The sequence below is a fragment of the Myxocyprinus asiaticus genome, chromosome 8 (genome assembly GCF_019703515.2).
Source record: "Myxocyprinus asiaticus isolate MX2 ecotype Aquarium Trade chromosome 8, UBuf_Myxa_2, whole genome shotgun sequence".
Lineage (NCBI taxonomy): Eukaryota > Metazoa > Chordata > Actinopteri > Cypriniformes > Catostomidae > Myxocyprinus > Myxocyprinus asiaticus.
In genome coordinates this window covers 51,453,151-51,470,088 of record NC_059351.1, presented here as the reverse complement: position 1 = coordinate 51,470,088, position 16,938 = coordinate 51,453,151, and the positions used below count along the sequence as shown (strand labels likewise).

Here is a 16,938-nt window from a genome sequence, read left to right as displayed (position 1 = left end):
CATACCATCCCAGATGAGTATAACTTTCTTTCTTCTGCAGAACTCAAAAGAAGATTTTTAAAAGAATATTTCAGATCTGTAGGTCCATACAATGCAAGTGAATGGTGACCAGAACTCTTGAAGCTCCAATAAAGCACATAAAGGCAGCATAAAAGTAATCCATATGACTCCAGTGGTTTAATCCATGTCTTCAGAAGTGATATGATAGGTGTGAGTGAGAAACAGATCAATATTTAAATCCTTTTTTTTCTCCCCCCTTGTCTCCCCAATTTGGAATGCCCAATTCCAAATGCGCTCTAGGTCCTCGTGGTGGTGTAGTGACTCACCTCAATCCGGGTGGCGGAGGACGAATCTCAGTTGCCTCCACATCTGAGACCGTCAATCCGGCATCTTATCACGTGGCTTGTTGAGCGTGTTACTGTAGAGTCATAGCGCGTGTGGAGGGTTCACGCTATTCACCGCGGCATCCACGCACAACTCACCATGTGCCCCACCGAGAGCGAGAACCACATTATAGCGACCACGAGGAGGTTACCCCATGTGACTCTACCCTCCCTAGCAACCGGGCCAATTTAATTGCTTAGGAGACCTGCTGGAGTCACTCAGCATGCCCTGGATTCGAACTAGTGACTCCAGGGGTAGTAGTCAGTGTCAATACTCACTAAGCTATTCAGGCCCCATTTAAGTCCTTTTTTATTATAAATCTCAACCTTTGAAAAGCACCAACCAGTAGGTGACTGAATGTGGAAGTGAAAGTGTAGATTTGCTGTAAAAAAAAAGGACTTAAATAAAGATTTCTCACCCACACATATCATATTGCTTCAGAAGACATGGATTTAACCACTGGAGTCGTCTGGAGTACTTTTATGTTGCCCTTATGTGGATTTTGGAGCTTCAAAGTTTTGGTCGCCATTCACTTGCATTGTATGGACCAACAGAGCTGATCAATTATTCAAAAAATCTTCATTTGTGCTCTGCAGAATTAAAAAAGTCATACACATCTGGAATGGCATGAGGGTGAGTAAATGATGAGAGAATTTTCATTTTTGGGTGAACTATGTATCCCTTAAAGTAGTCCCTTAGAGGGGTAAATTCGAGCTCCTCCTTTGCAGACAGCAAGTCACATACGTTTACTGTTTATCACTCAAAGATTATATGGGCAGGTGAACTCATGAAATTGAAGAGATTCTTTCTAATAAGAGCACACTGAAATCATGCAGAATTAAAAAGACAACACAACATTCACACAGCAGTGAAGAACAGAAAACTTCTGTCCATCCTCTGTACATGAAGTGATAAATTCGCTCGCTAACCTTATCTATGAAAAGTTACATCCACTTGTTAAAGGGTTTCATTGCCATGACAACAAAGTTGCAATATTAGATATGACTTGTATATATACTTTAAGGAGTATGTCACAAAGTCAAAAGCTTTTATTTTCTAATAAATGACGTCTCAAACCTCTCTACATGTCACTGAAGAGTAAAATACAGAATCAGCGTCACCTCGGACAGCAACTTCACTCAACACCTCAACAGAATTCAGCTCTCAAAAACCTGACACCACATCTACAGGCAAGTACGTGTAATCACATGAACACAAAACACACTCATATTATTTTATAATTTAGCAATAAATATATGGAGATACTCTGTAACAAACATCTGTAACAGGTGAAGTCAAATCAAAGTTTATAGATCAAATTCTCAACAATACAGAACATATTTGTATATTACTGCATACAACCAATAAATGCAAGCAATGCGATGCTTCTGAAAGTTGCAAAGATGAAAATAGAGCTCACAGGAGTCAAGCTAAGAGTTCAGAGTTATATATCACTGGATCTCAGATTGTTCCTTTTTAAAGAAAAGGCAGGATGAGTTGAAATACCTTTTTGTGGTAATCAACATGATGCTGTAAAATGAGTTTAACTTAATAAAGGAAAATGAAAGAGGTGGAATATTTAATTGTCTGTGTTATAATATGTTGGTTCCTGAACTTCAGGGTCGCCTGTATTACTGCAGGATCTCTTTACGTTCTAGAGGACAGAAAGAGTGAACATAAACAACACAACCTAGAAATCATATTATATCTTCCACATGGCCAAACAAACACTGCAGAATAACTCACATGCAGTGTGTCATAATCCGAGCATCTGGACATGGGGTCAAGGGTCATGTAGGTTCCCTCAGGAGACTCGATCTGAGACACAGAATGATGATTATCCCTCCAAATTATCAATTATCCCTCCAAAATTGATGGATCACAAATGAGAAAGTACATGAGAAGATTTCTGCACCTTTTCATTGTGTTGTAATCCTCTGTTGTTTTGCTCTTCTGATGGAGAAACTCTTTTCCTGTCAAACAGTCAGTTAAAGAAATGGAATATGCACATGTGTATTGGACTCAAAATAAATCAAAATTGGCTTCCTCTAAATTCTCACCTCCTTATAAGCAGCGCGATGGCAACCATCAGTACCATAAAAGCAAGAAAAGCAGCAGAAATGACTACTGTCAAAACTGGGGTTTTTCCTTCTTCCATGCAGAGCAGAGGAGAGATAGAAAAAGAGAGATTGTGAAGAACTGTTCTCAGACCAGTACTTCATTTAGAGAACCTGACTATATATAGCCAATCACTTTCAAAACTGCCTTGAGTTGCACACTAACTGAGTTTTACCTGCAACAGTGACTGAGACAGCTGCTGATCTCTGAGATCCATGTTCATTCTGAGCCACACAGTAAAACTGTCCACTGTGACTGGAATTAAAGTTGGAGATGCTGTAACTCTGTCCAGATCCAACAGATGAGGTTTCATTCTCCTTAAACCAGGTGTAGTTCAGAACAGGTGGGTTTGAATCACTGCTGCAGGTCAAAGTCACTGAATCAAACAAAACTATTTCACCTGATCCACTGATGGACACTGAGACTTTCTTTGGAGAATCTAAAATAACAATAATAATAATAATAATAATAATAATAATAATAATAAAGTCTTACTCTCCAATACTTCATCACTTGTCTAGTGTTGAATTTGAATGAGTTTTTCTCACATCTGACAGAGAGAGTGACCGCAGGAGATGGGAGATGTTCATGTTGTGTCACTGCACAGCTGTAGTTTCCTGTATCATCACTGCTGACTGACTGCAACAAGAGTTCATTTGTACTGAGAGATCCTGAGAAAGGTTTGCTGTTCTTGTACCAGTTATAATTAGCACGGTTTCCGAGGTTGCAGGTGGTCTTACAAACTAAAACAGCTGAATTTCCCTCTATGACCTCTTCAGGAATCTCCACTCTGAGATCTGGATAAAAAGAAAAGTCACACTTCATGTATGTTCAGACATTATGTACATATTCAATTATAAATACTTGTCATTCATGTGAAGTGTGGTAGTTTTACTTTACCTGTCACTTTGAGGTCAATACAAGGATAACCCAGCCATCTTTGATCTTTCACATTTGTTTGGATTTTGATGCAGTACATACTTTCATCCTGATCTGTCACGTTACTCAGTTTGAGAAAGAAGATTTGGTCTTTATTCAGGAAGTACTCAATCCTGTCTTTGTAATGTGGATTATCAGACAAATCAGTTTGCTCTTTTTCAGAAACTGGATTTGTGGTCCAAAATATCTTTGTCACAGTGAGACCATTTGGGTGTGTATAACTGCCTGATAGATGTGTTGTTGATCCCTTCAGAGCGCATATGTTAAGATTTTTGTACTTCACATTCCAAGTTTGGCCACAAATGCCTGAGAAACATCAAACAGATGAAAACTACGGATCTGGAAAACTACAAGCACTGCAATTACAACACATCTCCATCACAGACATTACACTGTACTTAAAAACAGAAGTAATTACAAAACTTCCTGACTGACACATTTTAGAGTTTGACAGTAAATTGTTTCTTCACTATAAGTTTTATAAATAAGATTTAGTTCAGACTCACCGGGAATCACAAGCAGAAAGATCAGAGAGGAAAGACGAAACATCCTACAAGACAGTAAGATGATATTTTAAATGGCTCAAATATGTTTTTTCAAGGGATCAAATAACAACATAAAAAACAGGACTCATATTTATAACAGTTATTCACATACACATACATTTTAACATATTTAAATAATTCAATTTTATTTCAAGTATTTTATATATACTGTTTTTAACTGTAGATTAATCCAATTTAAACTAATTCTTACCTTGCTTTATTGTAATCTGCCGTGTTCAGATGTCATGTTGAGAATGAGAGATGATCAACATGCAGTGGAGAAACTAATACACATCCTGTCTCTCTTTACTTCCTATTTCAAACTGCAAGAATTATCCTTCAGTCACATGACACAAGTGAAGATGTCCAGCGTGAGACTTTGAAAGTCTTAATAACTTTGAAAACTTACACAAACACTAGATAAAAGGAAATCACATAATGTATATTAAACTGAATGATTCAACAAATCCTAGTGAAAAATGTACAAACTAAATTCCTCGGAGTCAATTAAATATAACTGAATCTGTGTTGCATTCATTCATTCAGACAGACACAGAGGCAGCAGATCAACTGAGTTTTCAAAACAAAGTTCAGGAGGAGTTTGCTCATCTAATCTGCCAATCAAATTGCAGGCTGCAGATTATATAAACCACCGCTTAACTCACTCTAGTGACAGTCTTTCCAGCATCCATCTCCATCCTCAATCTTCTTAGAGTTCCTGTCCTTAGCTTCCTCCATATTTTAAAGGGATAGTTCTCCCAAAAAATTAAAATTCTCTCATCATTTATTCACCCTCATACCATCCCAGATGAGTATAACTTTCTTTCTTCTGCAGAACTCAAAAGAAGATTTTTAAAAGAATATTTCAGATCTGTAGGTCCATACAATGCAAGTGAATGGTGACCAGAACTCTTGAAGCTCCAATAAAGCACATAAAGGCAGCATAAAAGTAATCCATATGACTCCAGTGGTTTAATCCATGTCTTCAGAAGTGATATGATAGGTGTGAGTGAGAAACAGATCAATATTTAAATCCTTTTTTTTCTCCCCCCTTGTCTCCCCAATTTGGAATGCCCAATTCCCAATGCGCTCTAGGTCCTCGTGGTGTTGTAGTGACTCACCTCAATCTGGGTGGCGGAGGACGAATCTCAGTTGCCTCCACATCTGAGACCGTCAATCCGGCATCTTATTACGTGGCTTGTTGAGCGTGTTACTGTAGAGTCATAGCGCATGTGGAGGCTTCAAGCTATTCACCGCGGCATCCACGCACAACTCACCATGTGCCCCACCGAGAGCGAGAACCACATTATAGCGACCACGAGGAGGTTACCCCATGTGACTCTACCCTCCCTAGCAACCGGGCCAATTTAATTGCTTAGGAGACCTGCTGGAGTCACTCAGCATGCCCTGGATTCGAACTAGTGACTCCAGGGGTAGTAGTCAGTGTCAATACTCGCTGAGCTATTCAGGCCCCATTTAAGTCCTTTTTTATTATAAATCTCCACCTTTGAAAAGCACCAACCAGTAGGTGACTGAATGTGGAAGTGAAAGTGTAGATTTGCTGTAAAAAAAAAGGACTTAAATAAAGATTTCTCACCCACACATATCATATTGCTTCAGAAGACATGGATTTAACCACTGGAGTCGTCTGGAGTACTTTTATGTTGCCCTTATGTGGATTTTGGAGCTTCAAAGTTTTGGTCGCCATTCACTTGCATTGTATGGACCAACAGAGCTGATCAATTATTCAAAAAATCTTCATTTGTGCTCTGCAGAATTAAAAAAGTCATACACATCTGGAATGGCATGAGGGTGAGTAAATGATGAGAGAATTTTCATTTTTGGGTGAACTATGTATCCCTTAAAGTAGTCCCTTAGAGGGGTAAATTCGAGCTCCTCCTTTGCAGACAGCAAGTCACATACGTTTACTGTTTATCACTCAAAGATTATATGGGCAGGTGAACTCATGAAATTGAAGAGATTCTTTCTAATAAGAGCACACTGAAATCATGCAGAATTAAAAAGACAACACAACATTCACACAGCAGTGAAGAACAGAAAACTTCTGTCCATCCTCTGTACATGAAGTGATAAATTCGCTCGCTAACCTTATCTATGAAAAGTTACATCCACTTGTTAAAGGGTTTCATTGCCATGACAACAAAGTTGCAATATTAGATATGACTTGTATATATACTTTAAGGAGTATGTCACAAAGTCAAAAGCTTTTATTTTCTAATAAATGACGTCTCAAACCTCTCTACATGTCACTGAAGAGTAAAATACAGAATCAGCATCACCTCGGACAGCAACTTCACTCAACACCTCAACAGAATTCAGCTCTCAAAAACCTGACACCACATCTACAGGCAAGTACGTGTAATCACATGAACACAAAACACACTCATATTATTTTATAATTTAGCAATAAATATATGGAGATACTCTGTAACAAACATCTGTAACAGGTGAAGTCAAATCAAAGTTTATAGATCAAATTCTCAACAATACAGAACATATTTGTATATTACTGCATACAACCAATAAATGCAAGCAATGCGATGCTTCTGAAAGTTGCAAAGATGAAAATAGAGCTCACAGGAGTCAAGCTAAGAGTTCAGAGTTATATATCACTGGATCTCAGATTGTTCCTTTTTAAAGAAAAGGCAGGATGAGTTGAAATACCTTTTTGTGGTAATCAACATGATGCTGTAAAATGAGTTTAACTTAATAAAGGAAAATGAAAGAGGTGGAATATTTAATTGTCTGTGTTATAATATGTTGGTTCCTGAACTTCAGGGTCGCCTGTATTACTGCAGGATCTCTTTACATTCTAGAGGACAGAAAGAGTGAACATAAACAACACAACCTAGAAATCATATTATATCTTCCACATGGCCAAACAAACACTGCAGAATAACTCACATGCAGTGTGTCATAATCCGAGCATCTGGACATGGGGTCAAGGGTCATGTAGGTGTCCTCAGGAGACTCAATCTGAGACACAGAATGATGACACAATTATCCCTCCAAAACTGATGGATCACAAACTAGAAGAAACATGAGATTTCCACACCTTTTTATTGTGCTGTAGTCCTCTGCTGTTTTGTTCTTCTGATGGAGGAACTCTTTTCCTGTGAAAGAAGAAATAAAACAAACCGTGTCTCGACTGTCCGTACAGAAGTTCTCACCATGGATGCCACTCAAAATCAAAATACCTTTAAATTCTCACCTTCGTATAAACAGCCCAGTGGCAACCGTCAGAATCACAGATGTTATGACAACAGCTGGAACGACTATGTTCAAAGATGGGCCGTTTTCTTTGAAATTTAATAAGAAAACTGTAAAGGACTGTTCACAGACCAATCTCAAACTCGGAGAGACACTTACTATATGGTAAAAAAAATACGTTTTGTGCTTATTTTGTGTTGTTCATGTTGTGCATTTATTTTGAAGTTTGCTCATCCTGACAAGGTTCATTGTCAAGTCCATTTCTGGATTCTTGTACAGCTTATTTTGTTACTTTATCTTAACTTCAATAAATCTGCACTTAATCACGTCTTGTTAAGTTAATATTACATATGTGATGACTTCCAAACCTGCCTTAATCCAGACATTAACTGCCCTCAGGCATCAATAAAATGACAGGTTATTAAGAGTTTATTTTTTACCTGTAAATGTGATTGATACAGCTGCTGATCTCCGAGATCCATGTTGATTCTGAGCCACACAGTAGAAGAATCCACTCTGTAGTGCACTGTAACTCTGTCCAGATCCAACAGATGAGGTTTCATTCTCCTTAAACCAGGTGTAGTTCAGAACAGGTGGGTTTGAATCACTGCTGCAGGTCAGAGTCACTGAATCACCCAAAACTGTTTCACCAGATCCACTGATGGACACTGACACATTCTCTGGAGGATCTAAAATAATAATAATAATAATAATAATAATAATAATAATAATAATAATAACAACTTGATAGGTACATTTCCTGAATGCTGTTGATTGAGCTGAACTTGTTTTGAACCCGGTATATTATTTTAAGAAACATCGGTAATTTTGCCAAACATCTCAAAAAGAACCTGCAAAGTGTCAAGATCTCTCAGCTGACTTACATCCAGGTATAACACTGATGTTAACAGTTGAGGAGGTGAGTCTCTCATGACCGCTTATAGTGCAGGAATATTGTCCTCCATCCTCCAGCTTGACAGGATCCAGATACAGTATGTTGTTCCCATGGTGCTGACTGAGCAAACGGCCCTCTTTCATCCAGATATACGTTGGTAAAATGATGGAAGGGATGCATGACCCACATGTAAGCAGAATCCCATCTCCCTCCATTACAACATCTGGCTGTATCTCCACCTCAGCGTCTAGACAGCGTATAAAAATGGCAATCTTTTGCAGATCTTACTTTTCATTGCAGCAGGACTGTTTTCAGTGTGTTTGGGTAAGTTGGATGGATATGTAAAGTACTGGTCTTTTTTACGCCTATCATCCAACTCTTCACTCACCTGTTATTTCTAGATGGATTCCATGAATGTTTGTCCAGTTTTTCTCTGAATTTTCCATCCTGAACACAAAGTGGAAGATTCCCTCATCATCCTTTCTCACGTCCTTCAGCAGCAGAGAGCAGTTCCCTCTGCCTGCTTCGGAAGACTCCACAAACTCCACACGGCCTTTAAACACAGGGTCCGTAGAGAGTACTCTGACCTTCTCCTCTGGTGATTTCTCATAGAGCCATGACATTGCACTCACTCGCTCATGTTTGGGATGAGTGTATTTGCACGGTATGAGCACTGTTGATTGCTGGACAGCACACATTCTGCTGATAATATGAGAAACGCCATACTGTTCACACTGCAAACCTGGAATACATATGCAAAAATTGGTTCTTTCACCTCACTTGAATGTATGTTTGAAATGACTTTGCTTCACTGGACAGACCGACATCACATCGCCAATGGTCACTCATGTCACCTGTCTATGACTAACTACCTGTTACTCTAAATCGCTGCATGTGTTGTTCACAAAGACAGTGATTTGATTTCGCTGTACTGTTGGTTGCTACATAGTTGCCTAGAATCCTTCCAATTTGCATGCAAATGGTGTAACAAACCCTAATATAGAATATGAACTTATATGGAAGTCTTACACACCCAATTTTAGGGAATTTGATAAGGACTAATGTCTCAAAATGCTTGTTTACTGCTGCTTGCTGCTTGTTGCACAACAGTCTTTGTGTCTTCATACATATTTCTCAACACAATATTAGCCAAGTGTTGAGTGTCACCAAGTGTCGCCCTTTCCCCAAATCTCTCCCATTTTTATATCTGCCATTACATTACCCACAATGAAACACCATGCAAAACACTGACAGCACAAATGTATGGGTGACAGAGGTGATAACTTAAGTACAGTTAATGTTTTATCACCCCCTTGTGATCTCCCAATACTATTACGCCAGACTACATCAAAGGTGCGGTAAGCGATTTTAGCATTCTGAAGCTTTCATGTGACTGAGCTGTTGAATTAGACACACCCCCTCATTCCAAAACCCTGCCCTCCAAAGATAATTTTGAGACCAAAATCGAGCAAAAGTGCAGCACTGTTTGTTCCTTTGGCTGTCAAATTTAACAATGGCACAACAGCGCCCCCAACTGACTAACATTATGAATCAATGCCTCAGTGATCTGCTTCAAATACAACACTATGAGAATGAGCAAAATGAATGACAAGTGAAAAGAATCAATGTACGTGGTCCGCGGACACATTTTGTTTGCTGTTTACAAAGTCTACAGCTGTCACAGAGACCGGTGAGATACACTATATTGCCAAAAGTATTCGCTCAACCATCCAAATAATTGAATTCAGGTGTTCCAATCACTTCCATGGCCACAGGTGTATAAAATGAATCACCTAGGCATGTAGACTGCTTCTACAAACATTTGTGAAAGAATGGGCCGCTCTCAGGAGCTCAATGAATTCCAGCGTGGTACTGTGATAGGATGACACCTGTGCAACAAGTCCAGTCGTGAAATTTCCTCGCTACTAAATATTCCACAGTCAACTGTCAGTGGTATTATAACAAAGTGGAAGCGATTGGGAATGACAGCAACTCAGCCACGAAGTGGTAGGCCACGTAAAATGACAGAGCGGGGTCAGCGGATGCTGAGGCGCATAGTGCGCAGAGGTCGCCAACTTTCTGTAGAGTCAATCGCTACAGACCTCCAAAGTTCATGTGGCCTTCAGATTAGCTCAAGAACAGTGCATAGAGAGCTTCATGGAATGGGTTTCCATGGCCGAGCAGCTGCATCCAAGCCATACATCACCAAGTGCAATGCAAAGCGTCGGATGCAGTGGTGTAAAGCACGCCGCCACTGGACTCTAGAGCAGTGGAGACGCGTTCTCTGGAGTGACGAATCACGCTTCTCCATCTGGCAATCTGATGGACGAGTCTGGGTTTGGCGGTTGCCAGGAGAACGGTACTTGTCTGACTGCATTGTGCCAACTGTGAAGTTTGGTGGAGGGGGATTATGGTGTGGGGTTGTTTTTCAGGAGCTGGGCTTGGCCCCTTAGTTCCAGTGAAAGGAACTCTGAATGCTTCAGCATACCAAGAGATTTTGGACAATTCCATGCTCCCAACTTTGTGGGAACAGTTTGGGGATGACCCCTTCCTGTTCCAACATGACTGTGCACCAGTGCACAAAGCAAGGTCCATAAAGACATGGATGAGCGAGTTTGGTGTGGAAGAACTTGACTGGCCTGCACAGAGTCCTGACCTCAACCCGATAGACCGCCTTTGGGATGAATTAGAGCGAAGACTGCGAGCCAGGCCTTCTCGTCCAACATCAGTGTCTGACCTCACAAATGCGCTTCTGGAAGAATGGTCAAAAATTCCCATAAACACACTCCTAAACCTTGTGGAAAGCCTTCCCAGAAGAGTTGAAGCTGTTATAGCTGCAAAGGGTGGGCCGACGTCATATTAAACCCTATGGATTAGGAATGGGATGTCACTTAAGTTCATATGCGTCTAAAGGCAGATGAGCGAATACTTTTGGCAATATAGTGTATCTCAGGACACTTATTTCATTAATATCTTTTAGGGAGTAGGAAAAAAATGTCATACTTTTCCATTAAAAAACACTTATAGCACCTTTAAATGGGAAGCTAACTGACAGTGAATTGGAAAGCACACAAATTAGGGTTCTAATTTAAATGTCAGCTAATGTAAATATTTCAAAGCATCTTGCCTCAAAAACTTACAGTATTGAGAAAATAATGTGCCAATCAATAATCGATGTATCGATATTTTATGACAATCCTACTATCAACCAAACAGATTATAGGGATTGACCCATGGCTGGCACTTGGTCTCGAACAAGATTCATATCAACCTATAGACCATTTCAAGCATGTAAACAATAACAAAGAAATTAGAACGCTACCGATCCTAAAGCACTTCTGGTCTCATTACTGGATCCTTTAATTAAGACTCTGAGTTTATATATTTTCTCAAAGAACATCAAACGTTTACCTGAAGTGACTTATCCAGACTTGTTGTTGATACCGAGCGTCTACGCGAGAGAGGCAATTAAATTTTATCGTAGTTTAGATGCTCACAATTATTTCTTCAGCAGAGAGATCGGGAATATTGGATCACTCCTATTATAATCAATGAAGCCGTTCAATGAAGCTGTCTGTGTGACCTGTGGACAAGGTAAGGATAAAGGATTTCTTTTTTTGTGTTCCTAATGTGTAAGTCGTTTTGGATAAAAGCATCTGCTAAATGACTAAATGTAAAAGTAAATTACTTAGAGCTTTATTCATTATAATAGGAGCGATCTATAGTCACTTAGAGCTCTACCTCTCAAACGTACAATTAGTCACCATAAATTTCGTTCACCTACCAGAGATAATATGTGTGCTACAGTTGTTAGGACTGCACGTATCCAACTCGCTTCACTGCAGCGGTTCACGCGTCCATTTGTAGTTGCTTATTCGGCAATCTAAATATTTTAATTTCCTTTAGTTCCAGGTATTCAGAGAGCATCCAGCCACCGAACAACGTGGTCCACATTTTAATAATGACATTTTAAGACAATAGTGTTAACGTTAGTTAAGTTAATAGTGTTAAAGTCACTTTGAATGAAACACCTCCCGCTGTTGTTTTGAATGAAGGTGTTTTCCATTCAGAAGTGATCATCCCTGTGCCCTGTTCCAGGGGTATTCAATTAAAGTTCCAAGAGGTCCGGTCTTTACATTTCCTTTGGAATGCAGTCTGAGTTCGACAATTAGCAGGAAATGTACAAGGAACAAAAAGACGTTACTTCCTTAAACCATCTTGAAATGGTCTATAATTATACCCTGCGGCTAGGTTTCAAGGCTAGGTTAAGGTTAGGGTTAGAGTTGGGGTGTGGGATAAGGCTAGGACTGTTTGCTTGACAGAAACCTAAAACCAGAAGACATGAAAGGTTGATAAAAGGTTACTGAAGCACTTACCCCAACCCTAAGATCAATACTAAACCCTTTCCCTATCCCTGAAATCTGACAGATACAGTCAGAAATTAGGTCCCGCCCACTCGTGGGGAAAGCATAGCGATGTTACCGCAGTAACTCATACATTCCTCTGAGGAAAACGGGGAGAAATATCCCATAGATTTGTATAACATTTACAAAAGAAAATTACCAATAATGCAATTGGATCACAAAGTGATACTCTGCAATGACTGGATGACTAATTCCAAACCTTCATAGATGGGTAAAAAAAAAAAAGATGAAATGTTTAAAATGCTAGTGGAGGCCTGTTCACTGCAGAATTCTAGTACAGCATGCTGTAATGTTATAACATTAGTGAAGAGTCAATGCATATGTGGAAAATGTATCTGAACATGGTAAAACAGACCTAAGACTACTTCACTTTTATTGATACCTAAAGATATAATCAAAACAAGCCAAAATATCGAATAAACAAACACACAAGGCTTGGAAGATGTGTAGATCTTTGTGAGTGACTGGCATGCTAAATTCTGCAGAAATATGTGACACTTTCTGTGGGGTTCTGCGTGCACACATTCTGTATTCTGTGCTTATAAGGACACAATCTTCAGCAAATACTGGTCTACTACAGTGAGTTATCACATCACAGATATTATTTTACCTGTTGTCATCACAGAGATCCATATTATGGACTGAAGCCATCCTGCTGGACACACCTGGAAGATATTGACGTGAGAGATATCTTTTCAAAACCTCCATGACATCTTTAGAATATCTGATAATATCTTAACACCCTCTAAAAGTTAACGGAAGTAGCAATGTTCACCAATAAGCTAACTCTATTCAATTTTGTTATTACTCCTTGACTTTTAACAGAAACCATTTATTCATTAGCATTGCATAAACACCAGTTGAGCATAAACCACAAGGCTGCATCTAAACACACAGTGGTGGTTCTGGCTTATTTGGTGCCCTAGGCGTGATCCGACGTGGCGCCTCCCTTAATATCAACAACAGCAACATGAGAAACAGATCAAAATTTAAGTCCTTTTTATACTCCAAATCTCCACTTTCACTTCTGAAAGTCACATTTGATGCCTGTTTAGTTTCACTTTCACGTCTGAAAGTGTAAGTGGAGATTTAGAGTAAAAAGGGACTTAAATAATGATCTGTTTCTCACCCACATCTATCATGTCGCTTCTGAAGACATGGATTTAACCACTGGAGTCATATGGATGACTTTTATGCTGCCTTTATGTGCTTTTTGGAGCTTCAAAGTTCTGGCCAACATTCATTTAAATTGTATGGATCTACAGAGCTGAAATATTCTTCTAAAAATTTTCATTTGTATTCTGCAAAAGAAATAAAGCCATGTTTCTGGAATGGCATGAGGGTGAGTAAATGATGAGAGAAATTTCATTTTTGGGTGCTATTCCTTTAAACAAAAATAACTAGACAATGAATATAGAAATGAAGTAACTATAAGTCAGAAGTTTACATACACTTATGTTGAAGTCATTAAAACTCATTTTTTAACCACTCCACAGATTTAATATTAGCAAACTATAGTTTTGGCAAGTCGTTTAGGACATCTACTTTGTGCATGACACAAGCAATGTTTCCAACAATTGTTTACAGACAGATTGTTTCACTTTTAATTGACTATATCACAATTCCAGTGGGTCAGAAGTTTACATACACTAAGTTAACTGTGCCTTTAAGCAGCTTGGAAAATTCCAGAAAATGATGTCAAGCCTTTAGACAATTAGCCAAATTGGAGGTGTACCTGTGGATGTATTTTAAAGCCTACCATCAAACTCAGTGCCTCTTTGCTTGACATTATGGGAAAATCAAAAGAAATCAGCCAAGACCTCAGAAAAAAAATTGTGGACCTCCACAAGTCTAGTTCATCCTTGGGAGCAATTTCCAAATGCTTGAAGGTACCACGTTCATCTGTACAAACAATAGTACGCAAGTATAAACACCATGGGACCACGCAGCCATCATACCACTCAGGAATGAGACGCATTCAGTCTCCTAGAGATGAACGTAGTTTGGTGCGAAAAATGCAAAAAAAAAAAAAAAAGTGGAAACAGGTAGACAAGTATTTATCCACAGTAAAACGAGTCCTATATCGACATAACCTGAAAGGCTGCTCAGAAAGGAAGAAGCCACTGCTCCAAAACCCCCATAAAAAAGCCAGAATACAATTTGCAAGTGCACATGGGGACAAAGATCTTACATTTGGAGAAATGTCCTCTGGTCTGATGAAACAAAAATTGACTGTTTGGCCATAATGACCTTTGTTATGTTTGGAGGAAAAAGGGTGAGGCTTGCAAGCCGAAGAACACCATCCCAACCGTGAAGCATGGGGGTGGCAGCATCATGTTGTAGGGGTGCTTTACTGAAGGAGGGACTGGTGCACTTCACAAAATAGATGACATCATGAGGAAGGAAATTTATGTTGATATATTGAAGCAACATCTCAAGACATCAGCCAGGAATTTAAAGCTCAGTCGAAAATGGGTCTTCCAAATGGACAATGACCCCAAGCATACCTCCAAAGTTGTGGCAAAATGGCTTAAGGACAACAAAGTCAAGGTATTGGAGTGGCCATCACAAAGTCCTGACCTCAATCCAATAGAAAATTTGTGGGCAGAACTGAACAAGCATGTACGAGCAAGGAGACCTACAAACCTGACTCAGTTACACCAGTTCTGTCTGGAGGAATGGGACAAAATTCCAGCAACTTATTGTGAGAAGCTTGTGGAAGGATACCCAAAACATTTGACCCAAGTTAAACAATTTAAAGGCAATGCTACAAAATACTAACAAAGTGTATGTAAACTTCTGACCCACTGGGAATGTGATGAAAGAAATAAAAGCTGAAATAAATCATTCTCTCTACTATTATTCTTAAAATAAAGTAGTGATCCTAACTGACCTAAGACAGGAAAAGTTTTCTACGATTAAATGTCAGGAATTGTGAAAAAACTGAGTTTAAATGTATTTGTCTAAGGTGTATGTAAACTTCTGACTTCAACTGTAGCTATATATATTATACTGTTGATCATGATTATCTTATGTTTGTTCAGAATGTAAATATACATTATGAACATTCATAATCTTTACCATATAGAGTCTTAAAGGCTGAGTAGCCTGTCAGGAACAACTTGGGGCACCTTTCCTCCATCGCAATCTTGCGAGCTCTCTGCAGGGGCAGGGTGGCTCAATTTGAGGCACTTTTCTCACATCGCCACTGTAACCCTATGTACTCTACTGTGCAACTAACACTATGACTAAAACTTACTGCTGTGAAATACAGAAGTATACTAGTTGAATAACATTAAAGAGGCATTATAACTCTCAGAATACCATCTCAGTCAATTCAGCTACCCACATTTTAAAATGAAATCTTACCATGATCACTGACGACGATCAAACACTTTTGAGACAAGATGTCTCCAGGCTTAGGATGATGTACATCTTCTTCCCCTTTAAATCATGGTGAGAAATGAAGTCACTATAAATACTGCTGACAGCACTTCTGTTTTTTAAAACCACGATGACCACAGAAAACACTGTTGCCATAAAGAAGACATGTTACTGGTGCTTGCTAAGCGAAGCTATTGCTAATAGTTACAGTACAGGACAAGTCTGTTTGTGCTTCTGACATGAATGATACCTCCAATCGTGTGGACTGTGGTTTGTTGAGGAGAGGTCTGCTATTACTATTGAACAATCACGTTTGGCAGACCATAAATGTGCAAAATAATAATAATCCCATAGACTTACATTATGGGAGGGACCCAATATTTTTTGTATGTGAGTGTGTCTGTGTGTGAGTGTCTGTCTGTGTGTGTGTGTGTCTGTGTGTGAGTGTCTGTCTGTGTGTGTGTGAGTGTGTGTGTCTGTCTATGTGTGAGTGTGAGAGTGTCTGTGTGTGTCTGTGTGTCTGTCTGTCTGTGAGTGTGAGAGCGTGTCTGTATGTGTGTGTGTGTCTGTGTGTGAGTATGTGTGTGAGTGTGTTTGTGTTAGTGTGTGTCTGTCTGTCTGTGTGTGAGTGTGTCTGTATGTGTGAGTGTATGTGTGTGTGAGTGTGTCTGTATGTGAGTGTGTGTGTGTTTGTGTGAGTGTGAGCGTGTCTGTATGTGTGTGTGTGTCTTTTTGTGTGTCTGTGTCTGTGTGAGTGTGTGTGTCTATCTGTATGTGTGAGTGAGTGTGTGTGTGAGAGTGTCTGTATGTGTGTGTGTCTGTGTGAGTGTGTCTGTGTCTGTGTGTGTGTGTGAGAATGTCGTGTCTGTGTGTGAGAGTGTGAGTGTGTCTGTGCGTGTCTGTATGTGTGAGTGTGTCTGTCTGTCTGTCTGTGTGTGTGAGAGTGTGAGTGTGAGTGTGTCTGTGTGCGTGTCTGTATGTGTGTGTGCGCGCACGTATGTGTTTGTGTGTGTGTGTG

The 16,938-nt window shown here is 39.5% G+C and overlaps 2 protein-coding genes across 4 annotated transcripts; both read right to left on the bottom strand.

Annotated features, from left to right (window-relative positions):
• Window positions 1–1,674: 1,674 nt before the first annotated feature.
• zgc:172106 (uncharacterized protein LOC100136844 homolog) lies at window positions 1,675–4,415 on the bottom strand. Its single transcript, XM_051704094.1, has 9 exons — window positions 4,198–4,415; window positions 3,948–3,991; window positions 3,403–3,747; window positions 3,051–3,299; window positions 2,678–2,941; window positions 2,445–2,535; window positions 2,300–2,357; window positions 2,131–2,202; window positions 1,675–2,038 (listed from the first exon to the last, which is right to left on the bottom strand). The coding sequence occupies exons 2-9, from the start codon at window positions 3,988–3,990 to the stop codon at window positions 1,964–1,966; spliced, it is 1,197 nt and encodes a 398-aa protein (XP_051560054.1). The 5' UTR covers window position 3,991; window positions 4,198–4,415; the 3' UTR covers window positions 1,675–1,963.
• A 2,040-nt stretch (window positions 4,416–6,455) lies between these two features.
• Window positions 6,456–15,993, bottom strand: si:ch211-286b5.6 (B-cell receptor CD22). Of its 3 annotated transcripts, none has more exons than XM_051704087.1 (9): window positions 15,906–15,993; window positions 13,147–13,201; window positions 8,501–8,854; window positions 8,102–8,359; window positions 7,658–7,906; window positions 7,219–7,375; window positions 7,063–7,120; window positions 6,912–6,983; window positions 6,456–6,819 (listed from the first exon to the last, which is right to left on the bottom strand). In XM_051704087.1, the coding sequence occupies exons 1-9, from the start codon at window positions 15,906–15,908 to the stop codon at window positions 6,745–6,747; spliced, it is 1,281 nt and encodes a 426-aa protein (XP_051560047.1). In that variant the 5' UTR covers window positions 15,909–15,993; the 3' UTR covers window positions 6,456–6,744. The 3 variants fall into 3 exon arrangements, with proteins under 3 accessions (XP_051560047.1, XP_051560048.1, XP_051560049.1); XM_051704088.1 differs by having other exon boundaries at window positions 7,219–7,306; XM_051704089.1 differs by lacking the exon at window positions 7,219–7,375.
• Between the last annotated feature and the right edge of the window lie 945 nt (window positions 15,994–16,938).